The 25,731-nt window shown below is 37.1% G+C and overlaps 1 protein-coding gene and 1 long non-coding RNA gene across 2 annotated transcripts; one reads left to right on the top strand and one right to left on the bottom strand.

Annotated features, from left to right (window-relative positions):
* The first annotated feature begins 2,343 nt into the window (after window positions 1-2,343).
* Window positions 2,344-12,169, top strand: LOC128547700 (interferon-induced protein 44-like). The gene is made up of 6 exons (XM_053520789.1): window positions 2,344-2,906; window positions 3,098-3,171; window positions 5,346-5,543; window positions 5,752-5,895; window positions 6,823-6,994; window positions 9,687-12,169. The coding sequence occupies exons 1-6, from the start codon at window positions 2,375-2,377 to the stop codon at window positions 10,001-10,003; spliced, it is 1,437 nt and encodes a 478-aa protein (XP_053376764.1). The 5' UTR covers window positions 2,344-2,374; the 3' UTR covers window positions 10,004-12,169.
* A 9,962-nt stretch (window positions 12,170-22,131) lies between these two features.
* On the bottom strand, window positions 22,132-23,831 carry LOC128547697 (uncharacterized). The gene is made up of 3 exons (XR_008366640.1): window positions 23,673-23,831; window positions 22,941-23,074; window positions 22,132-22,289 (listed from the first exon to the last, which is right to left on the bottom strand). It is a non-coding gene; the product is annotated as an uncharacterized LOC128547697 (long non-coding RNA).
* Window positions 23,832-25,731: the final 1,900 nt, after the last annotated feature.

The raw sequence follows: 25,731 nt of genomic DNA, 5'->3' as shown, positions 1-25,731 counted from the left end.
GCGTCACACGACATTCGACGCGACACAGGACAGTGCAACGCGACACAAGACAGTGCAACGCGACACTCGATATTTACTGCGACATTTCAAGCAACAGGCACGACGCACGACAGCGCGACAACGTCATATAGGTTAGAGACCACCAGTTGTTTTCCCAAATATTTGCATTGTAACATTATGGCGGTTTCGGCCTTCCATAAATCGAATCACATATTTTTCAAGAACCAAAATGAAGGACGAATAACATATGAATAGTGATACTTTGTTTGAATATTTTTCGTGTGAATGATACAACCCCCTGTTAAAACATGGTTAGCATGGCAGGAGAAAACCACTTTTTTCGATAAACATCAAACTTCCGAAATAATCACTTCTTGGGTTTGTTTTCATTACTGACTAGACATTACTTTATTTCGAGGTTCATGATTGCCGTATTCCCAGTAAGTTGTCTGTACTTTTTTAATTGGTGGTATCTGACCTTTAGTTGTCGTATGTCGCTTCGCATTGTTGAGGGACGCGTCGCATTATTGACTGTCGTATCGAGTGCCGTTGCATTGTCGTGTATCGCGTTGAGTGTGTTGTGTCGTGCTACAACCCGACATTTAATGTGGCATTAACCGGTTCCTGTCGAATAGTTTTATTCGGATATAAAGGCTTAAGTTTTGAGAAGAATAAAAATCAGTACTCATCTTAATAAATACACCTTTTATTTCATAGAGGTCGGAAAATTGAAAAAAAAAGTTGTTCATGAGTTCGTAATCGACTTCAACGTGTAATAACATTTGATATTTTTTTTGTAAATGCACGCTGTGAACTGATGATATGTACGAGCTACACGGCCACGCTTCAAGAATCACAAAAGAAACCGCTATATCAGATCAGATTTAGTATATAACAATAAGTGATATCAAAATATTTGAATACAAGTACAAGCTGAAAGCATTAATTTAAATAATAGCCATATATGGATAAAGCGTTTTAAAGTCACCGAGAGTAGTAAAAATTTACTAAACATTGGAAGTGTAAACTTCAAAGGAAGAACGTAGAAGACGACCTTTCCACAACTCAACCCAATACAGCAATCTGACTTAAGTACTTGATCATCTAAACGGAGATCTGAGAACGACCCATTCACATACGTCTTCTGTAAGAAAAATGTGCAGTCATTCCAGGGCTCGAACCCGGGACCCCTCGTTTACAAAGCAAGTGGCCTACCGACTGAACTAACCGGCTATCTCAATGCGTAGCATAATAGGAGATGTACTTTAGTCAGATTGCCCAATACAGGTTCCAATAAATTGTTAAAGTTTACATCACAGAATGCATTTAGTTACTATATCTGAAAAAAAAAGCCAAAATATATAGAAACGTATTCTATCCATTTAAAAAAAAAATATGTTATTTCTTGAAATATGAATTAATTTTATGTCATCCTTCGTTGATCTTTTATATTTAGTACATGAATAGTATTATTATTGTTTTTACAGCATTCTGTGATAGTTGTAATAAACTTTGTGCTGTGAGCCCGTGACACGTGACAGACATATTTTTGCCCAATGTAAAGCACTAACTTCATTGTCGGGAAAAGTTGCCAAGGAACACTGAGCTTCAGATACCATTGCATATCATACATTTGTATTTACATTCTTGTACAAAGGCGACTATTTCAAGTAGATATACCAACATGTCGATTTAAGTTTGTAAAAAAGTGTAATGGTACCAGATAATGTCATTGACATTTTTTTCTTTTCACTTCAAATGCACTCTGAACTTCTAAGACATACTATCACATAAGTATTTCATATATTAAGATACTTTAAAATGCATTTTGACTGATAATCTATTTTACTCTAGATGTACATGTTACACCAGAAGATGATTCTAATCTGACCGATTCAGCTCAGTCTTTCGAAACATTTTTTGATTCTTAATTCTCATATTAATTGGGAGTTAGAACATAGCTTTTTGGCGGGTGACCGTCTAACAGACATTTAAGTAAGATATTTTCAAAATATAACATTATAGTATTGTACTGTTAAAACCCGCGAATATAACCATTTTCCAATTTATATAAAAATGAAAGATAAAATTATGTATAAAAACACAAAATATTTAGCAGCAGTAAATTGCACATATTACACGCAACATCCCCCGCTACGTCCCAATACAGCGCCGGATAAAAATTAAATGCCATGTGTACAAGTCACAATATTGCATGTAACTAGAAACAACATCGATCCATATTTCACTGATATTTCATTGATATAATACTTTTATTCAAGGCATTATTCATACCATTTATAATCTTTGCGAAGTGTGTATTAGCAACTGTTTTTGTTTACAGAACAAAAAAAAAACGAATTTTCTTTCTACAATGGGAGGAAAGTTGACAGAGAAAGACATGGACCAGCTGGAACAATGGATAGGTACAGGTCCTAAAACATTTACACTGCTCTATGCTATTACAACAGATGGATGTAATGCTACAACCTTCCATCAGAAATGTGACAACCAGGGAGCTACAGTCACGGTGCTGTATAATCCCCAGGGGTCGGTGTATGGTGGGTATGCTCCTGTAAGCTGGGCCAGTAGCGGCGGATACGTGAATAACACCACTGCCTTCTTGTATCAGCTTAGATTTAACGGAAATGACAAAGAAACAAAATTTACATTAAAACCAGCAAATTATCAGTATGCACTGAACCACAATGCAGGCTACGGTCCAACTTTCGGTGGTGGTCATGACCTCTATTCCTTTGTAAACACAGTAAACAGCTCCGGTACATACTTTACTCTGAACGGCTATATGAAGTTCGGACACAGTTACGACATGCAGGGTGTTACTGCAGACCAGATCAACAACGGTAATGTAAACGTTACTGAACTCGAAGTGTACAAGGTTGCAGGTAAAATATGATTTTTTCTATTTTCTATAAATGATATAAAAATGAATGACATTATCCTTGCTAGGTTATTTCACTCTCATTAACTGTATTAACTGTCGAATTGAGCATGTGCATTTTCAAGCTGCGTAGTTTTTATGTTGTTGTAAAGAACGTGTACTGGTGTTGTATGATAATTATTGTATCTAATTAAGATGGCAAGAGACAGAAAACAGTGGAAAAAGAATGCAGTAAACCATGGCGAAAGACGCGAGATTGGAACGAGCAAGTAATATCTTACAATATCATTTTTGTTTGTTTGTTTGGTTTGGTTTTAAGTCAGATCGACATGATTTATGTCACATTTCGTATTTCCAGCTTTTTGAATCAGAATGTACAGGAAGTACCACGGTTCCTCTCAGGATATTACTTTTGACACGGACTGTTACCTGGATATCTGTAAATCTGCCGAACAGCTTTCAATCATCAATTTAAAGACTGTCGGGCAATGATATGTAGTTCCAGTATGTTTTGGCTGAGTACAACAATTTCCATTTGAGAAAATATAATCTCGGAATGGCTTAATTTTATCGTAAAACGAATGTCAGGAAACGTACCACAAAAGACTTAAATTTAATTTGTCGATCTCAACTTTTAAAATGTCTTTCTGAAAGATGCTCCTTCTGAACATGCCAGCTTTAACTTTTGTATGTCCCGGGTGTCGAAGATCGGCGACGCATATTGAGTTTGAACTGTCCGTCCTTTTGTCCATCCGTCGGTCCGCCACACTATCTTGTGTATACATATAGTTTCCATCCAATTCAACTGAAACTTGGTAAACATCATCAGCATGAAGTGGACGCAGAATGTTTGGATTTTCATGTCCATTTATTTTTCCTTAAGTAGCACCTTTTTGGATTTTACAATATTATAGTACGCAAGAACCTTGGGTACTCCGCTTCTACAGTTTGAAATTGGCATACATCATCAACATGACATTGTAGTGGAAATGCGCATATTGTCGGGTCTGTCATGTTTGTGTGTCCAACTCCTCCCCTACTATTAACCTGATTTGCTTCAATCTTTCACAGATGACCAAGCTTGATGTGCAGATGCCCTTTAAGGAAGGAACTTTTGCTGCGACTATTTTACCGCAGTTACGACCCTTTGATCCTTTTGCTATACCAGTATAGAATATAGAGAAAAGTCTTGTGTGTCCAACACCCCCCACACTATTAGCCTGATTTGCTTAAATCTTTCACAGTTGGACAAGCTTGGTGTGCAGATGACCACAAAGGAAGGAACTTTTGCTGTGACTATTTTCACCGTAGTTATGGCCCTTTGATAGTTTTGCAATATAGAATATAGAGGGAAAGCTTGTGGGTCCAACTGAAAGTTTCAAAGATGAAGGACCTTGATGTGAAGTTGACCATAAATAACGTACTTTTTTCTGTGGCTACTTTTTCTAGAATTATGGCCCTTTCTTAATTTCACAAAATAGGCCATAGAGAAGAAATTTGCTGTGTTCAACTCCTCATACACTTTTTGGATTCAAAGTAGCTCAGATGCACAACCTGAAACCTTTGCTATTTAGAGAATGGCGCAGTATGTGGGGACATCAATGTCCTATGGAAACACTTCTAGTTAGTTACTAATATGTCCCTTTTTGACTTTACAAATTACAACTGCATCAAAACGTGTTTATTCAACTCTTTCTGCAGTTTCCAGGATTGAAATGAAACCAGTGGATATGCACATATTGTCAAATGTATCATGTGTAACTGTTTCGTATCGTGTCTATTCTTATATATGCGTGTATCAGTGCTATACACTGGTGACGTTAAAGAACCAGGCTGTCTATTCGCAACGAGCTAGGCTAAGTTAGCCGGACAAGCCTGTATCTGATTTCTGATCTCTCTGTCGTGGGGGCTTTGTCTCACTCTGTCCCTCTGGTCAGATCGCTCTGTGTCTGTACTAGTAGAGGATGAATTATGCGCCCTGTGTGGCTGCATTTGAACTATGTAAAGCGCCTTTGAACGTGAAATTGATCATGAAAAGGGCGCTATATAAATCTGTTATAATAATAATAATAATATATTGCTATGAGCCAGTCAGTTTAATTATAGTTCTATATTTCATTTGTTATTTTTCTAAGCATGCAAATTAAATACGATTCTTTAAAAGGAAAAATAATATTCACCACATGCCCTAAACATTCTAGACTTTCGTATTCTTTCTGCGTAATGTTTATTTCTCAGAAACGTTCAAATTGGAGATTCAGAATCAATATTGTTACCTAAAAATGCACGTTACAAATTGGAAGAATATTACTGAAAACAAGTAGTGGGTAGTTCAGCTCTTGAATAAATGTGGTTAAAGAGTACATGTCGTGAAAGAAGCACAAGTAACTATTTTATTTCATGTAATATTAATTGCTAAATGGTGCTATTTTTACTTTCATAGTTTTTGAACGAACTTACTGAAGACATTGTAGCGTTCAAACCACTTCCGGACTTAAAGGTGACAGATGCCCGGATCTTGATAATCGGTCCTGTTGGGGCTGGGAAGTCAAGTTTCTACAATACTATCAACTCTGTATTCCGGGGCCGCATCACACAGAAAGCATGTAGTGGTAGCGCGGAGCAGAGTCTTACAACTGCTGTATGTAAATATTTTATGATACTCGCGCGTTCTTGTCAAAAAATAATTCTTTGTACATTTACACCAGTAGTGGAAAAGAGTTACAGCCGCTTTAGATAGGTTTACCTAGATTCTGTTTTGTTCAGAGGATCAAACGAATTTGCATTTTGTCATCAAAACAAAATACAGTACTATCTTGTTAAAAATTACATTTTGTTATGGCTTCCAGTACACACCTTACAAGGTGAAAGTGAAATCTGGCGCGCCACTGAACTTCCGGTTGTGTGATACACGTGGTCTAGAGGAGTCACAAGGTTTAGATGTTCTCGAGTGTAACTATCTTTTGGATGGTAACATTCCCAATTACTACCAGGTAAAATACTTTGTTTTGAGAAAATATCATCAAAATTATCACCCCAACACTTTTAAATTGACTTCGCACTTGCAAAATCGGAGCAGGACATTTTCAGAGCAGACATTAATGTCTAAGAAGTATGAAAATATACGTAATATAAATCTGTATATGAAGACTACATTTTAAATAAGCAATATCAATCAAGAGTACAATTCCAGCTGTTGTTCCATACCTCCATGCTTTATAAATACATTAAGATGTTTTTTCTGAATTCTCACAGACAACTGTAATATTTTTATGAATAATAATGTGACAAATATGGAGCTATGGTGCTTTAGTGTGTCTGAAATGCTTCCATTCAGTCTATACCGGTCAATTGTACAACGGACGAATATGTCGGCATTGGAAACAAAATTGTTCTGTTCTCTCTGAATCTGACAGTTTTCATAAGTAAACTTTTAACGATTGCATATTATATCGTACATGACTTATGCTTATGCTTGTAGGTCAAAGGTCAATGTCACTATTGTAGATCAAGTAAGAATTGTTTCTGCTCTATAACTTTATATGCATTGATGGGTTATCTCAGTGCTATACACAAACGTTCCCCATGATGAGACAATATGCCAATGCATGAGCTATGCTTGTCGGTTAAAGGTCAAGGTCACTGTTCAAGGTCAAGTAAAAAATTGTTTCTGCTTCATTACTTTTAACTGCACTGAAGGATTTTTAGTACTACACAGAAATATTCCCCGTGATTAGACTATGTATCGTTGTCGGTCAAAGGTCAAGGTCACTATTGAAGGTCAAGTAATCTTTTTTCACCGGTAGAGGATTTCTGTATTGCCACTGCAATATCGGTCACTTGTTAATTTATGTCGTTCGTGATGTCGTCAGGAAAATTGGACTAAACTTTTAAAATCTGACAATTTTTATTTGTTTTAGTTCAACCCGACCACACTGATTTCTCCGAAAACCCCCGGTTTCAAGGCCAGTCCTACTACCAATGATGTTATACACTGTGCGGTGTTCGTGCTGGATGCTACCACCCTCGAGGTTCTGTCAACGAAAATCATAGAAAAAATGAAAGGCTTTCAAAACTTGATGAATCAGAAAGGTTACTTTTTCATATGTTTTACACAGCTGTGAAAGATTCTTTAACACAACATTTGTTATACACCCGAAGGGACGTATTATGTTATGACGCCGGTGTCCGTCCGTCCGTTAAGAATTTCGTGTCCGCCCTGTTTCTCTTGAACCTCTTGAAGGATTTCGAAGAAACTTGACACAAATGTTTACCACATTGAGACGACGTGCAGAGCGCATGTTTTGGATGGCTCGCTTCAAGGTCAATATCACACTTGGAGTTCAAAGGTCATATGACTTTGTTTCGTGTTCGCCTTGTAACTCATAAACTGCTTGAAGGATTTTAAAGAAACTTGGCACAAATATTCACCACATCGAGACGACGTGCAAAGCGCATGTTTTGGATGGCTCGCTTTCAGGTCAAGATCAACTTAGGGGTCAAAGGTCATACCTTCGGGCGTAAATGGCTCCGCATTGCGGTGCTCTTGTTACTTTTTGCCTAGCTATCATTGCCAGCTTTCATAGCCAAATCGCTGGCTTATCGTCTCTAATTGTCTCCCTTGAAAATACGCTACCGGCGTTGTCGATTTCCCGATCCAATTGATTTTGCTACTATAGAGATATATAGGAAATGATTTTTTAAATTGTAATAACCTTTTAGCTCACCTGAGCACGAAGTGCTCAAAGGCGAGCTTTTGTGATCACCCTATGTCCGTCGTCCGTCGTCGTCGGCGTCGGCGTCAACAATTTGACTGTTAACACTCTGGAGGTCACAAATTTGAGCCAATCTTAATGAAACTTGGTCAGAACGTTACCCTCAATTAAATCTTGGATGAGTTTGATATTGGGTCATCTTGGGTCAAAAACTAGGTCACCAGGTCAGATCAAAGGAAAAGCTTGTTAACACTCTAGAGGTCACTGTTTTGTATCAATCTTAATGAAACTTGGTCAGAATGTTACCCTCAATAAAATCTTGGACGAGTTCGATATTGGGTCATCTGGGTCAAAAACTAGGTCACCAGGTCAAATCAAAGAAAAAGCTTGTTAACACTCTAGAGGTCACAGTTTGGGCCCAATCTTAATGAAACTTGGTCAGAATGTTACCCTCAATAAAGTCTTGGATAAGTTTGATATTGAGTCATCTGGGGTCAAAAACTAGGTCACCAGGTCAAATCAAAGGAAAAGCTTGTTAACACTGTAGAGGCCACATTTAAGACTATAACTTCATGAAACTTGGTCAGAATGTTAATCTTGATGATCTCAAGGTCCAGTTTGAATCTGGATCATGTGGGATCAAAAACTACGTCACCAGGTCAGATCAAAGGAAAAGCTAGTTTACACTGTAGAGGCCACATTTATGACCATATCTTGATGAAACTTGGTCAGAATGTTAGTCTTGAGGCTGAATAGGTCAAGTTTGAATCTGGGTTATGTGGGGTCAAAAACTAGGTCACCAGGTCAGATCAAAGGAAAAGCTAGTTTACACTGTAGAGGCCACATTTATGACCGTATCTTGATGAAACTTAGTCAGAGTGTTAGTCTTGAGGCTGTATAGGTCAAGTTTGAATCTGGGTCAGGTGGGTTCAAAAACTAGGTGACTAGGTCAAATCAAAGGTAAAGCTTGGTAACACTGTAGAGGCCACATTTATGACTGTATCTTTATGAAACTTGGTCAAAATGGTAATCTTGATATTCTCAAGGTCCATTTTGAATCTGGGTCATGTAGGATCAAAAACTACATCACCAGGTCAAATCAAAGGAAAAGCTAGTTTACACTGTAGAGGCCACATTTATGACCATATCTTAATGAAACTAGGTCAGAATGTTAATCGTGATGATCTATAGGTCAAATTCAAATCTGGGTCAGGTGGGGTCAGAAACTAGGTCACTAGGTCAAATCAAAGGAAAAGCTTGTTAACACTCTAGAGGCCACAGTTATGATGTATCTTCATGAAACCTGGTCAGAATGGTAATCTTAATGATTTCAAGGTCCAGTTTGAATCTGGGTCATGTCGGGTCAAAAATAGGTCACTAGGTCAAATTAAAAGAAAAGCTAGTTTACAATTTAGAGGCCACTTTTATACCATATCTTAATGAAACTTGGTCAGAATGTTAATCTTGATGGTCTTAAGGTCAGTAGGTCAGGTGAGCGATACAGGGCCTTCATGGCCCTCTTGTTTATTTTTTATTCCACATGATTTATCTACGTATGAGCACAAACTTTTATCTTTCATTATTTTAATGATGTAAAAAGTTTTGTGATTTAATAGCATCTTAATGCTTCCCTACTCGTTATAAAATTGATACTGTCACTCCCTATTCCCACAACAGAAGGGAAAAGAGTCATTTTTCCTAAATGACCATTTTTCAAACAGATATTTCGTACTTTTATAATTTTAGTACAAAATTTATCCACGTATGTGTACAAACTATAAAGTATGAAGATTTTAATTGTGTTTTTAAAAATGAAATTTAACATGATCTCAATGCTTCCCTGATTAATTCAAATCAGTCATGATTTAGCAAAAAAAACTTTTCTGGCCATTCAACGGGTTTGTGAAAGATTTTATTAAAGGTAACAGAAATGTATAATTTGCAAATATAAATAACAGAAGTGATGTTTCATCATTATTTTATGAATATAACATGTCGCACGCTTTAGAAACAGTATCATATGTATCAGGACAAATGATCTTGCTATTTGTAAATATTTCCACTTTCAGGAATTCCACAGATCATACTACTCACTAAGATAGACAAACTCTGTAAAAATGTGGAGAAAGATGTTTCGTTGGTCTTTAAGAGTCCGGAAGTGGAGCAGCACGTAGAAAAGGCCTCGCAACTTCTCGGACTACCACGTGCTAATGTACTTCCGGTGAAGAACTACGAGAATGAGAATGAACTTGACGACAACATAAGCATCCTGGCATTATTGGCACTTCGCCAAATTTTGTACTTTGCCGAAGATTTTCTAGATCATATGTTGGATAAAAAGAACGATGAACAGTCAGAAATGGAAAATCTGAAGATTGAAAACTAAGTAACAAAGACTATAAAACTTGGGGAATTATAAATATGCAAACATTCTTTATTAGTCCCCTACTGGTTGAAAACCAGTTTCGGGGACTATAGGAATGCACTTTTCCGTCATTCCGTCCGTCCGTCTGTCCGTCCGTCCGTCCGTCCGTCTGTCCGTCCGTCCGTCCGTCCGCAATTTCGTGTCCGGTCCATAACTCTGTCATCCATGAAGGGATTTTAATATTACTTGGCACAAATGTTCCCCATGATGAGACGACGTGTCATGCGCAAAACCCGGACCCCTAGCTCAAAGGTCAAGGTCACAATTGGAGGTCAAAGGTCAACAGGGCTTTTTTCCTGTCCGGTCCATAACTCTCCCATCCATGAAGAGATTTTAATATTACTTGGCACAAATGTTCCCCATGATGAGAGGATGTGTCATGCGCAAATCCCGGACCCCTAGCTCAAAGGTCAAGGTCACAATTGGAGGTCAAAGGTCAACAGGGCTTTTTTCCTGTCCGGTCCATAACTCTCCCATCCATGAAGAGATTTTAATATTACTTGGCACAAATGTTCCCCATGAGGAGACGACGTGTCGTGTGCAAAACCTGGACCCCTAGCTTAAAGGTCAAGGTCACAATTGGAGGTCAAAGGTCAACAAGGCTTTTTTCCTGTCCGGTCCATAACTTTCCCATCTATGAAGGGATTTTAATATTACTTGGCACAAATGTACCTCATAATAAGACGATGTGTCATGCACAACTTTCAGACCCCTAGCTCAAAGGTCAAGGTCACACTTAGCAGTCAAATGTTAACATAGCATGAACAGGGTCTGTTTCGTGTCCGGTCCATAACTCTGACATTCATTAAGGAATTTTAATATCACTTAGCACAAGTGTTCCCCATGATGAGACGACGTGTCATGCGCAAATCCCAGACCCCTAGCTCAAAGGTCAAGGTCACAATTGGGGGTCAAAGGTCAACAGAGTTTTTTTCCTGTCCCGCCCATAACTCTGCCATCCATGAAGGGATTTTAATATTACTTGGCACAAATGTTCCCCATGGTGAGACAACATGTCATGCGCAAAGCCCAGACCCTTAGCTCAAAGGTCAAGGTCACAATTGGAGGTCAAAGGTCAAAATGGTTTTTGCCCTGTCCGATCCAGAACTCTGTCATCCATCAAGGGATTACAATATTACTTGGCATAAATGTTTCCCATGATGAGACGACGTGTCATGCGCAACACCCAATACCCTAGCTTAAATGTCAAGGTCACACTTTGAGATCAAAGGTCAAGAGGATTTTTTTCCTGTCCGGTCTATAACTTTGTCATGCAAAGCAGGATTTAGATATCAGTTGGCACAAATATTCCCCTGGATGAGACAACATGTCGTGCGCAAGAACCAGGTCCCTAGGTCTAAGGTCAAGGTCATATTTAGAGGTCAAAGGTCAAATTCAAGAATGACTTTGTACGGGACATTTCTTCTTCATGCATGGAGGGATTTTGATGTAACTTGGACCAAATGTTCACCACCATGAGGCACCCTTGTTTTTAGAATTACGTCCCTTTGTTGTTACTATAAATAGATTTTATTGTAACTTTTTTATTACTGGCGGTAGAGAAAAATCGAGACCACTTTTCTGTGGTACAGCATGCATGTTACATCCAATTTTTAGGTGTATTTTGACCTATCTCTACCTGGTAAAGAGTTTCTTGTGGACTTGTATTATATAGATTTTTTTTTTTTTTTTTTTTTTTTAAAAGATTAATTTCCCTTTGTTGTTACTATAAATAACTTACATGATAACATTTTTATAATCAGCCAAAAAAATTCAATATGAAAACAACTGTAGGTTTTTATATATATAAATTTTAATCCAAGTGTTTTGTTATAACATATTGTATATATAGTACAATATTGTTTATACATCATTGACAGATATCAGTTCATTATGTTATACTGCAATAGAGAAAATTAGGTGCCTTCCAGTAGGGGACTTTGTATTGTATGGCAATACTTCATTCACTTGTTCATAATCAGAAATTCAAATCAAGCTTTGGACACAACTGACGAGTACAATTAAGACTTGATTATGAAGACATATAATACGTTTACATGGCTGCGCCGGAGTAATTTTATTATATTATCGAGCAGCGTTTGTGTATAAAAAAACAACAAAATGCTTCATAGAGATGTTATTTCTGAATACTATGACCAGAGTTACTAGTAAATGGACAAATCTAGTGCTACTTTACAGTGTGTGTGCCATGTTTACATAAAGGATTTGTCCATCTACTAGAATTGCTTTTGTCCAAAAGGAATCAGGTAGTGATCGTAGAATAGTGGTTAAATAATTTTCGAACAGTTTTGCTCTAAAGCACAGTTTAATTACAGAAATACATTTGCGCATTTGCGTATTACGAAGTCTGTCCACTTTGTATTCTTAAAGTAATTAAGATACTGTTTGAAAAATGATGAAGATTATTGAAATAATAGCAAGCCTCGCAACTAGGTCTGGAGGCAGTCAACCAAACAGTGAAACTGTGAAACTGACACTAAGGAAAATAGTTGATTTAGGTTATAAATTAGCACATAGCAATAAATCCCTGGTATCGACGGGTCTGTAACCATTCTGTCAAATGACACCAGTCTTAACAACTGATGATTCGGTTTAAAAGCGTATTGATTTTTCGTACCCGGTTTATGAGATGCACGATACACTGCAGGGGTCCAGCACAAGCAACTTCCCAGTGTCAGTTTCAGTTGCACCTCTTTACTGTTAAAGAGCATTAATGGTAAAAAAAGTGCATTTTTAAGACATGCTGAAATTTTGTAACAACCCCCGTTTTATGATCGTCACCTATGCTCAGTACGTGTAACAGTGCTAAAAAATATTGGCTAACAGTTCACAGGGAATGAGGAGGGTGTGCGTGTTTGTGTGTTGGGGGAAGGCGGCGGGCGGGGTCCAGACCCCAATAGTTTGTGGTCAGGACCCAGGCCTTAGAAATGTTGAAAAGCTATTGCCATGAATACAAAAGACAATGACTGTTTTTAACAAGAGCTCGTAGAACACGAAATGTCCCCCTTGATGCACTCAGTAATTGCACAAGGAACAGAAATTATTTGGTCAGTGTACACAAAGTTCTACTATTCTAGGTCAATGTAATGTTGACATATTGACCTCGAAATCAATAGGGGTCATCTGCTGATCATGATCAACCTCCCCATCAAGTTTCGTGATCCTAGTCTCAAGCGTTCTTGAGTTATCATCCGGAAACTGTTTAACTGTTCCGTGTCATTGTGACCTTGACCTTTGACCAACTGACCTCAAAATCAGTAGGGATCGTCTGCTGATCATACTCAACCTCCCGATCAAGTTTCGTGATCCTAGGCCCAAGCGTTCTTAAGTTATCGTCCGGAAACCATTTAACTATTCTGGTCACTGTGACCTTGACCTGTGACCTACTGATCTCAAAATCAATATAGGTCATTTGCTTGTTAAGACCAACCTCCCTATCAACTTTTTATGATCCTAGGTCCAAGCGTTCTTGAGTTATCATCAGGATACCGTTTAACTGTTCAGGGTCACTGTGACCTTGACCTTTGACCAACTGATCTCAAAATCAATAGCGGTCTTCTGCTGATTATGACCAACTTCCCTATCATCTTTCATATTCCTAGGCCCAAGCGTTCTTGAGTTATCATCCGGAAACGGATTGGTCTACATGGAGACCGACCGACCGACATCTGCAAAACAATATACTCCTCCTTATTCGAAGGGAGCATAATAATTAAACCGATATATTTTGAAAAACTATTGATTACTTAAGAAATAATAAGTTCCCAAACGTGGTTTATCGTAGAATAACCAGAGTTTTGAGTTCTTATGCGTACATGCTGGTCGTGTTAGAATTATCCTTTATCGAATTACCAAATCGTATTTGGCGGCGATCCGTTTCTACGGTAGTTTGTATCTGCATTATATTAAGACTGCACGTTTCTAACTTCTGAATTTTGAATTGATTTTTTTTCACAAGTGCTTTGTCAATTCAAAAATTGAATTAGAATCTAATTTTTTTTCAAGGTTGGCATGAAACGTTAGTTAATAATTTGTGATTGATCTAAACACGAATCATATTTGTCATATAATAGTTTGTGATTTGTAAAGAATACGCAACAACAGGAAGGTGAAAAGAATTAGTTTGATCGAAATCCTTCCCTCTTCAACACATTTTTCGGCTCGTGCATACGATCTCGGTGCTTACACTCAGGCGGAATGTGTCTTCGTTTTTGATTCAACGTTTGTAGATGATTATCATTCACACTAACTCCAATGACAAAGAAAATCAAGAAGATAAAAAGGATAGTAGAGGAGATGGTCCGGCTAACTGTACACACACCCTCACCCTTTCCCTATTTATATATATAGGCTCGTATAGCTTTTGATTAACTGTTTGTAATAAAAGCAAAATTAGTATAAGCCAAGAGACGTACTTGTTCACAACTGTTGAAGTGAACTAATGCAGATGTGGTATTTCACAGTTTACTTTTATGAAATGGCTGTTCTCCAGCTTTACATGCTGTCATCAGGCCATAATCATCTCATAACCTTTAGCCTGCTGGTGGCAAGTGATTCTGCCTTTGCGACCAAGGCAGACCAAGATCAGCCTGCACATCCATGCAGTCTGATCATTATCTGCACTATTCGCTATTCAGTCAGTAAAATTTCAGTGAACACCCCTTTGAATAATAAATGGTAGTGCCCGGATTGAATGATGGACCAGTCCATTTTAAAAAATTAGCATGTTAAAGGTTAGTAATGTCAACATCTAAAGACAATGTTACAAAATGCCACCGTATGAAATATTTTAGAAGGTAAGGTGACATGGCTATTTAAAAGGAAGAGGAGCATGTGGAGATCTAGTAGGATGGGTTGCTTGCAATGAGCCAAACACCTATAGTTCTGTATAAGGTCATGTTCAGCTTTCTTTAAAGCAGTTGACCCGTTATGACAATATTCTCCATATGCGATTTCGGTATTCTCTATTTATTTTATGGAGAGCATTCATGATGCGCGTGCAGCTACATTTACGTCCGAAGAATGCCAAATTGCCTAACAGTAGTACGAAATCATACAGAAATTTCCGAGTGTCATTACGGGCCCATTACTTTAACGCTTAGCCCACATTTTGAGAAAAAAAAATAATAAAACAACATTAAATCATAGAAAGGACAGATCTATCAACATCTTTGAAAACTCACCATTTTTTTGCATTTGGTGCATTTACAACAATGTCCCAGTGCTGAAAATTCTCATAACTAGGTTGAACGAAAGGGTTGTTTTTACGAAAATTAAACAGCGTGTAAAATATTGCTCTACAAAACAGCTGTCAATTTACTGATACATGCATTGAATTCCGGAGAAAGTACTGCATGAAAGGGCCACACTTAAAGACAGTTCAATGACTTTGAAACCTCACCAGTTCCAAAGAACTGTCCTATATCTTCGTTTTGATGCATTTGCAATAAGGTTCCAGTGCTGAAATTTCACATTAGGTGGAACGTAGTTTTCAGCAATTGTTTATTAATGACATCCATTTTTAAGGGTTTAAACTTTTTAAACATGTAATGGTAGACTGTTTGTACTAGTAAATATGTTGTAAGTTTATCAAGTATCTCTGGAGTTTGATGATATTCTCCTTAACCTTAACACTAACATTTCGCACAGCGATAAATAACGCCCTTTTCGCTTTAAGTCACTGCAGTGAAAGTTTCTTGTACCTCCCCTCCGCTGAATTTTTGTTTTAGGCGTTATCTATAATTATTGTGTGCCTAACATGTTTCTCCAGGTACACCGGCTGTTGAACTAAATTGCAAAACGAAAATGAAAGTAGAACTGTCAACATGACAAAATACTAATATGTTTCAAAAATATGCAGTAAGTTGGAGTACCAAGGTAAATATAATGCACACCCAAAATAAAGTTAAGAAACAAAACTTAATGTATGAAAAAGAAGTTCAATATTCTCTACAAAATAAGAATTGTCTTATTTTCCGAAATTAATATTCATGAGTGGGTGGTCTCCAAACACTACAATTTGGAGAATACTGGCTATTTTCTGAAAATATAATACAGGTCCGACACAAAGTACTGTTTTGACGGTGCGATACACATCAAACAATTATCGTACTGTCGATCTTATTGAAACAAAAATATACGTAAAAATATGGCGTACCGTTAGGGTCGAAAATGCCGATTTAGCTTTAAGACAATTCGATTTAGTATGACCCAGGGTCGGACATATTATATTTAGTATGACCCAGGTTCTGAATTAGCTTAAAGCTATTTCATATTTAGTACGACCCAGGGTCAGACATATCGGAATATGTCCAACCCAGGGTCATACTACTTGTAAATATGTCCGACCTAGGATCATACTAATTGTAACTATATATGTCCGACCCAGGATCGTACTAAGGATGGCTGCTGTAATTGAGGGTCATACTATTTCGGAATTGTCTTAAAGCTAATTGGAATATGTCCGACCCAGGGTCGTACTAATTCGAATTGTCTTAAAGCTATATAGATTTATCTTAAATCAGGGTCGCACTAATTCGATTTAGTATCATACTAATTGAAAATGTCTGACCCTTGGTCGTACTAAATGAAATAGCTTTAAGCTAGTTCTCAACCAGGGTCATACTAATTGGAATATGTCCGACCCTGGGTCGTACTAAATCGCATTGTCTTAAAGCTAAATCGGCATTTTCGACCCTGACGGTACGTCATATAATCAAAGCACTGAAAGTACTGGAGGATCGATTGTCTCTGAACAACACAGATTGTACACATTATGTTTAAATATCGGGGGAACCTTTTCTAGTGTACAAATGTTTGACATTTAACCATGTATGTGAACTTAACTTTTGCTGAAGGAATGCATGTGGTTGCCTTTTACATTCAGTAATTATATATCACCATCCGTATCACAGCAGTATCTTGAATGGTAATCTAAAAGTAGATTTTAACAAAACTGAACTGAAAATTTAAAGCTCGCACAACAGGTATTAAGTTAAACGTACCTTTTGTGAAATCAATTCAATATTTATTTATCGTCTGTAAACAATATCATTGTTGAATATAACAATACAAACATTTTAAAGCTATGTATATTGTATAGCTTTTGACTTTGGTATATTAGGGGTGGGGGTTACACTATAATTTTTAGCTCGACTTTTCGAAGAAAACGTAGAGCTATTGTACTCGCCCCGGCGTCGGCGTCGCCGTTGGTTAAAGTTTTTGATAAAGTCAAATATCTCTGTTACTATTAAAGCCTTTGACTTGAAACTCAAAATAGTTATTTACTATCAAAGTCTACACCAGGAGATACAATTCCCATAACTCTGTTTGAATATTGACAGAGTTATGCCCCTTTTTAACTTAGAATTTTTGGTTAAAGTTTTTGATAAAATCAAATTTCTCTGTTACTATCAAAGCTTTTGATTTGAAACTTAAAATACTTATTTACCATCAAAGTCTACACTAGGAGAAACAATCCCCATAACTCTTGAATTTTGACAGAATTATGTCCCTTTTTAACTTAGAATGTTTTGTTATACTGTGTTGGTGCGCCGTAAAACCCAAATAAATAAATAAATAAATTTGTTAAAATTTTTGATAAAGTCAAATACCTCTGTTATTATTAAAGCTTTTGACTTGAAAGTCAAAATAGTTATTTACTATCAAAGTCTACACCAGGAGACACAGACACAATTCCCATATCTCTGATTTGAATTTTGACAGTTATGTCCCTTTTTAACTTGGAATTTTTTTTTACTGGCAAAGCTCTAATTCAGAGTCAAGCACTGAGAAAAGTCGAGCGCGCTGTCTTACGGACAGCTCTTGTTACATTTCCTTTTAAGTCACTTTTTATGCAGAGGAGGTATGTTTTTGTCCAGTCTACAATTTGTTTATACCCAGTAGTAAAATACTCTCCACTGGGACTTGAATCCAGACCTCTTCCTACATGGTGTAAGAAGCATTCTTTCATTGAAATATGGAGAGGATTTAGCAAATTGAAATAATGTAAAACTTGAAAATACAATATCAGAAGAATTCAAAACAAATGTATACACATTATAATGACAAAGTGAAAATGTATAGTTATGCCTACATGTATTTTCCTCCATCTGTTTTATTTCAAGAAATTAAAAATCATAAGATTAATCCAAAATTAAATTCTTCAACCAAATGCAAGTTTATGAAATTACCTATGCAATTATTTTGAAATAGGATGAGAATATCATTTCTTCATAAATACTTTTAGGTCTTCTGTGCAGCATTTTTTAAACCTTTAGTTCTTTTGTAAAACTAGAAATACTTCAGTCACACTGGTAAAAATCACTAAAATTGAGTTGTAAGAACATACAAATTGGACACTCTGTCAGTTTTTGGCAATCAGGAACAGAAAGCAAAAGCACTTAACTGCAGTGCCACCTGCAAATTCATAGGTGAACATTCATGCCAAGTTACATCAAAATTCAACCATGCATGAAGAAGAACTTCAATTTTAAATCTGACCCCAACTGTGACCTTGACCTCTGAGATAGGAACATGGGGTTTATGCATGTCACATTTTCTCACTTACATGTAGGTATAAACATTCATGCTAAATATAAACAAGATGCATGTAAAAGTTATGATCCGGACAAATTCGGACGGACGTACAGACGCACACACACACACCTACTCGCCAAAATGACGACTAAGTCCTACTAGTCAAGCTCATCGCAAGCAAGCTCAACAACAACTCATTTCTGTTGTTCAAAAGCTTATTGTTTCTTTTATATTTTTGCTTAATCTGGAATTTACACATGTTCACTTAATGTTTACTCAGGAACCAATGCTTTTCTAAAATCTTGTTTCAAATCAAAATTTTGTTTGCACATAAGTATCAATATCTTTAGTAAATAGCAGGTATCAGTAAGTTTATTCATTAAGAGACCCACGTCATGAGAAAACCAACATAGTGGCTTTCCGACCATTATGAATCCTGACCAGACTGGGCGGATTCCCAGGCTGGTCTGTATAAGTGGTGGTTGCAAACGAACTATGTTGGTTTTCTCATGGCGTGGCTCAAGAACTCATTTACTGGATGGCTAGAAAATCCCCTGGCTGGGCATCCGTTACTGGACAGCTGGACACTTTCTTTGATATTTGCTGAAAATCGCCATTGTTTTTTCACCATTATGTTTCCTGTAACTTTCCATATAAACGGACAAGAAAAAAGTAGGAGAGCAAACTTGAAATCATCGCCCTATTTAAAATAGTAATGGGATGGTTCCTCGGTTAATTGGATTCAATTTGATTACTAGGTGAAACTGGTTTCAATTTTGCAAAGCCGCTAATCGCTCTCAAACAATAAAAATCAAGAATAGTACTTTATCTTTATACATTTTTTGACAGGCACATAGACCCGCAATATATTTCCGCTAAAACACAGTGAAACATAGTCAATAGTCAATAATTTGCTTGTCATGATATATTTAAAATAAAATACACCAAAATATGACTTATTAATTATCACACTGCTTGCAAACGAGTATATAAAAGTCCGAAGGTTCCTAATGTAATCACTTCTCCGACCTCCTTGGTGCGTGCACGTCGCGGAGAGGGCACATATGGCGCTAACTGGGTCAGCGCCCTAACTAGGTCAACGCTTGATCTAGTTAGCGTCACATGACTAAAACCAAGGAGTGTGGCCATAAAAGGGGGATCGTCTAGTCTACTTGCCATCGTGTTGGACCTCTTTTCTACAACCGGGGTGCCGGGTCTGGTTGATCCCGGCCAACTCGATGCCGGATTACCATCTCTGAGGGATCGCTTTCCCGATACCTCAGCTGGTTCATCGACGAGGCTGATGTCGGCTCGGAACCCCCGACTCGATGCCGGATTACCATCTCTGGAGATGTTTATATTGTTTTACTCCAGCTGGTTCATCGACAAGGTGGGACATCGGAACCAGGCTTCCGGATGCGGCACTTCGGACAAGACAGTTGGTGGAGGCGACGTACAACGTGGTGGCGAGAACCTTTAGACTGGAGATCAGACCGTTAAAATGTAGACGTAATAACAACGTTGTCAACAACACTTAAGAAGAATCACACAACAGATGTCACAGAAACACGACGACATACATAATAGATGACACATAACTATGAAGACATATAACTACGATGCACTATAATTGATGTTCTATAACGGGAGTGAAGAAAAGACGATGTGACGAAGGAGGAGGGAATAATTGCAGCAACAGTCGCCCATATGGTATTAACCGGTGGCGACTATAAAGAAACTCAACACACACACCTAATGTAATCAGCTGCTGGAAGTACCTTGACACAGCCGTCGGGAAAGAAAACAGCATTTTAAATATGGCGGCCAATTAAACAAATCGGTTCGATTTCATACAAATAATTGATCGGTTTCAAAATTCTGAAATCCTCCCAGCCCTAATTTTAAAGATAAAATATATGTCCCTCAGTCATGTCAGTACTCATATTGTCCTGTTGTCTAGAAGTTCAGTCTTTGGCCCCGTAGTCAATGCTAATTTTAATATTTTCATACCGATGACAATTCATCTTTGTTATTTTTTCTCTTACTGTGATAATTTAATGTCTGAATACTGAATATGAGACATGACATTTATATATTTCTTTCAGATTTTTAGATATAAAAATAATTTCCGAAAAGTATCCCTTAATAAAAAAATCCCCACCAAGAATGGCAACTGGACATACTTCCACATCATGACATGTTAGCATGTTATCTTATTTCAAAGCGTTTGCCAACTTGATCAATTGTGATCAAATCAACAGACGCTTACCTGAAGTATCAAACAGGCGGCCTAAGACCACAGTTATTTTTACTATATGTTCTATATAGGCACTGGACACTATAGCAATTTTGCATGCATTCCAACCCCTATAAAAATACCTGAACTCAACAGAACTATCCAAGAGAAAAAATTCCAGCCACAGTAAACATTGGGTTGACCGGCTCTTTTTTCCACCATTTTGAACCAAATCACATGCGTATGAAGAATACTCTCTAGATGGCCGCAAACAGGCAAAACAGGCCCTATCAAAAAGTCATGTTATGCATATTCTGACATTTTCATTCTGTCAAATTGTACATGTACCTACTATTTCATATCTCCTCTATTAAATCATGCCATTTATTGCAGGTCTTTCACTCAAAAATTCACCAATATTCACCATCAAACAGAGGAACTATTTTCCGCGTAACCACTTCCGTATTGTGGTCAACCAAGGGCAAATAACTGTGGTCTTGTGCCTATTTAGACCTATTTTTCACTCCAAACTAAAAAATATTTTACCAGTATAATCTCAGATGTATAGCAAATTAAATCTGAAAGTTACACCTTTGTTGAACTATGCACTAAAATTTGACAGCTTCCAATGTTACACATGGTATCGGTCAAATCTGAGCAAAACAAAAATTCGCGTACTTTTCAGATGAAAACAACGCAAAATTCTATAACTTTTTTGTTTGATGAGATTTTCACCCAAAATAAAAAACAGCATGTTTCCTAAATATACATCTATCCAAATTAAGAGCCACTACAAGTCTGATTACAATATCACTGCTCCAATTTTAAGGAAAACTATTCATATTACAAAAAGCACGTCAAAACGCGGAGTCTACTCACACGAAAAAGTAAAATGTGAACTAAGAAAAATCCTGTAGCTGTCAAATTTGCCCTTTTTAAGCAGCCCAGTATGTGGCAAATATGAGAATGAATAGCTTTTGTACATATATGTGTCATATACTTTTCAGTGATCATTCATTTATGGCTACCCTAGGTAAAATGAGCCAAACAGCTCTGAAAAATCCAATATGTGAGCTTACTAAAAAGCTTATGAGTCTTTCTGGAATGAATATTTCACTCAAATCTTACAGTTTACAGGCATTCAGTGCACTCTGTAAATGAAACATGCACACCATGACCATTTACACTGCACAAAATCTTACACTGTGTATCACAGCTGAGCATTCTGGCAAAACAGCCCCTATCTCTATAAAGAATGATTTTAATGTACCTCACTGCCTGCTGAATGTACCAAACTGGCTTAATTTCAGGAAAAACCTTAATAAATATTAACCTGAGAAACTACAACTGGTGCTCCTAATTTTTCCTGTGACTAATATCAATGGAAGTGACCCTTCGTGTGACCGAACCAGGATCTTCTGTGTGACTGGAAGGCCTTCGGCCGAACAACATCTGAAATATGAGTCGAGCTAGTCATAATTTCTTAGAATGAATACTTAATCAGTTTACATGATTGTATGTATGTGCAAACTATATTTCAAAACAATCTGACTGCAAAGAAAGTGTGAAATGCTAAAAAGTGCCCCTCAAAGCAACTTTTCTATGAATATTTATATCACAGTCTCCTTTCCCCATACTGAAACTGTCATAATGTAATATAAAACCTCAAATTCAAGTCTTATGTAAGTAAAATGTGTCATAACAAACAGTCTGAATAACAAAACTATCAATCACAAAGCAGTCTGTCCAGTTTCCTTGCTTTACTGACTGCTAGATCTGAAGCAATGTTTACTATTTTCAGGTGAAATTAGCTACAATCTGAACTGAGTATTCACACTGGGAATACAGCTTACTGCATCAACTATTATGAACAAATTCCTGTCCAATTTCATGGTAACTGATTATAAATGTTATCTCACTACCACACATGATTTAGAAAGTAGTCATTATGGCAAAACTGGCTGAAATAATGTTATTCCACTACAATGCTATTTTCAGGCTTTTTTTCGCTTGCCGATGCAATTTAACGAAGTCTATTAAATTTTACAAAATCACAGAAAGTACCTGATCTTGATTAAAAGCATCTAAAATGGAATTATTTACCCATTCACAACACCGAACAACTGTCTTCGGTCAAATCTGAGAAGCTGTAGACATATATGTACAAAGGCGGTCAATCCCCGTCTATGCGACAAACTTCACATTGTCCGAGCGCTCTCATTTCAGGTTTTTAGGTACTAAAAGTGTAAGAAATCCAACAGAATAAGTAAATATACAATTCAGGACCTCAGATATGATGATTTATTCTCAATTAAGCATTAAGGAAACCAATATGCAAGTCTAGTGTGTGAAAATCTGCCTGTTTTCCTTCAAAATCAATTAAAATATGCCAATTTCAGGCCTAATTTAATCTGTCCAATTTTTAAGCCCTTGAACTGATTTTTCTTGCACAGATTATGATTACACATATTTCACTATTCAGACTGTGTGTACTGTGTAAATTCAAGTAACCAAAAGAGCAATTTTATGTAAACAAGAATAGAAAAAATACATATCTGACTTTAGGTCAGATTTCCTCAGTCGCAGCTCAAATTTCTAAAAAATCAAAAAATATCACATCGCGGCATTTGTAATACCCCATTTTGTTTTCCGCATACCGGTTTCAAACAAAGAACTTATAAAAATGCATTTCATGCATGAAAACCTGCAAAATTTGAAAAAATCCAGAAATATGTAAACTGAAAGTAGGATTTTTCACAAGTTTCAAGTGCATGTATACTTTTTACCAAAACTGAAGCAATTTCAGCAAATGTAATGATTAATCTAAATATTTACCAGATTTCTATGCCTACCAGCCATTCACTGTCAAAATTTCAGCCATGTAGATTGAAAAATAACAAAAATATTGACAATTTACTTTCTGACATTTTCCACTATATCAGGCCTAAGACCACAGTTATTTTTACTATATGTTCTATATAGGCACTAGACACTATAGCAATTTTGCATGCATTCCAACCCCTATAAAAATACCTGAACTCAACAGAACTACCCAAGAGAAAAAATTCCAGCCACAGTAAACATTGGGTTGACCGGCTCTTTTTTCCACCATTTTGAACCAAATCACATGCGTATGAAGAATACTCTCTAGATGGCCGCAAACAGGCAAAACAGGCCCTATCAAAAAGTCATGTTATGCATATTCTGACATTTTCATTCTGTCAAATTGTACATGTACCTACTATTTCATATCTCCTCTATTAAATCATGCCATTTATTGCAGGTCTTTCACTCAAAAATTCACCAATATTCACCATCAAACAGAGGAACTATTTTCCGCGTAACCACTTCCGTATTGTGGTCAACCAAGGGCAAATAACTGTGGTCTTGTGCCAGGCGGTACGCCTGGCCCTGATAAACAGAATCAAGTCCGTTTTTCAAACAACAACTGTTGACTTGCCAGACTTCCAGTCATAAATTCATTCCTTCCCCATGTAGGAAATACTAGTAACAATAAAAAAAACCACCATTATCATTGTAAAAACAAGAGCTGTCAGTGGACAGCGCGCTCGACTATTCTCAGTGCTTGATAGTATAATATAAGCTATGAGTAAAACTTTAACATTACAATAAGCATATTCTAAGTCGAAAAGGGGCCATAATTCAGTCAAAATGCTTGATAGAGTTGCCTCCTCCTTTTTACAGACTGGGGTCATGATGGTAAACAAGTATGCAAAATATGAAAGCAATATCTCAATGGACTTTGAAAATATTTGGGGTGGTATGCAAACTTTAACATTATTCTAAGTTGAAAATGGGCCATAATTCAGTCAAAATGCTTGATAGAGTTGCCTCCTCCTTTTTACAGACTGGGGTCATGACGGTAAACAAGTATGCAAAATATGAAAGCAATATCTCAATGGACTTGGAAAATATTTGGGGTGGTACGCAAACTTTAACATTATTCTAAGTCGAAAAGGGGCCATAATTCAGTCAAAATGCTTGACAGAGTTGCCTCCTCCTTTTCACAGACTGGGGTCATGATGGTTAACAAGTATGTAAAATATGAAAGCAGTATCTCCATGGACTTTGAAAATATTTGGGGTGGTACGCAAACTTTAATATTATTCTAAGTCGAAAAGGGGCCATAATTCAGTCAAAATGCTTGATAGAGTTGCCTCCTCCTTTTTACAGACTGGGGTCACAGGCACCAGTATCGGACCTGGGACAAAAATATGTTTGTTTTCATCCTAAATGAGTTAAAAATGAAAAATATGTAGTGAAATATGAGCCCCCTTCAAAATATACATATGTCTACTGAAGGCCAGAATCTCGAGAATCGAGCCTGCGAGCAATGGGTTCACTTTCCGCGCCGTTGTGAAATAAATGCTCTAGACAATTAAACAAACTACCTACCAACATTTCACATGTACATTTAGCTACAAAATGAGACCGAACCCAAGTCTCTAGCCCTTCCCGTTCATGAAATATCTATCAGAAAACGAGTGCCTTTCTGTTGCAAGTTCCAGGTAGACAGAAATGTGGCACAACAAGTCTTAAGGATCAGACTGTGCTGCAAACAAAGCTGGCATCGTAGGTTTGTCGGTGACCAAGTTTTCGCGCATTAATATGTAACTGCAGTCAGAAATACACAACAGAAATGTATATAATAAAAATTGAAAAATACGTTAAGAATTTCTTATTTTGGACGTTCGACAGCTGAAAATACAGTCGTGCCAGAATAATTATATTTTGATGGTTGACTTAATCTATGGCATGGAACTACTTTCCGCACTATTTTGTTCGGTTTGCAGTAAGGAAATTTTTGCATTGTTAACTTTGGATCGATTGTGAGACAATCGATCCAAAAATAGTATTTAATGTGCGCATAACA

The sequence above is a fragment of the Mercenaria mercenaria genome, chromosome 1, assembly GCF_021730395.1.
Source record: "Mercenaria mercenaria strain notata chromosome 1, MADL_Memer_1, whole genome shotgun sequence".
Lineage (NCBI taxonomy): Eukaryota > Metazoa > Mollusca > Bivalvia > Venerida > Veneridae > Mercenaria > Mercenaria mercenaria.
The sequence above is the reverse complement of the archived record's forward strand: the minus strand, read 5'-3'. Positions and strand labels throughout refer to the sequence as shown.

Coding starts and splice junctions, on each gene's coding strand:
- LOC128547700 (XM_053520789.1), top strand. CDS start 2,375: ATGGGAGGAAAGTTGACAGAGAAAGACATGGACCAGCTGGAACAATGG. Junction 3,172..5,345: donor CGCGAGATTGGAACGAGCAA/GTAATATCTTAC, acceptor TTACTTTCATAG/TTTTTGAACGAACTTACTGA. Junction 6,995..9,686: donor AAACTTGATGAATCAGAAAG/GTTACTTTTTCA, acceptor TTCCACTTTCAG/GAATTCCACAGATCATACTA.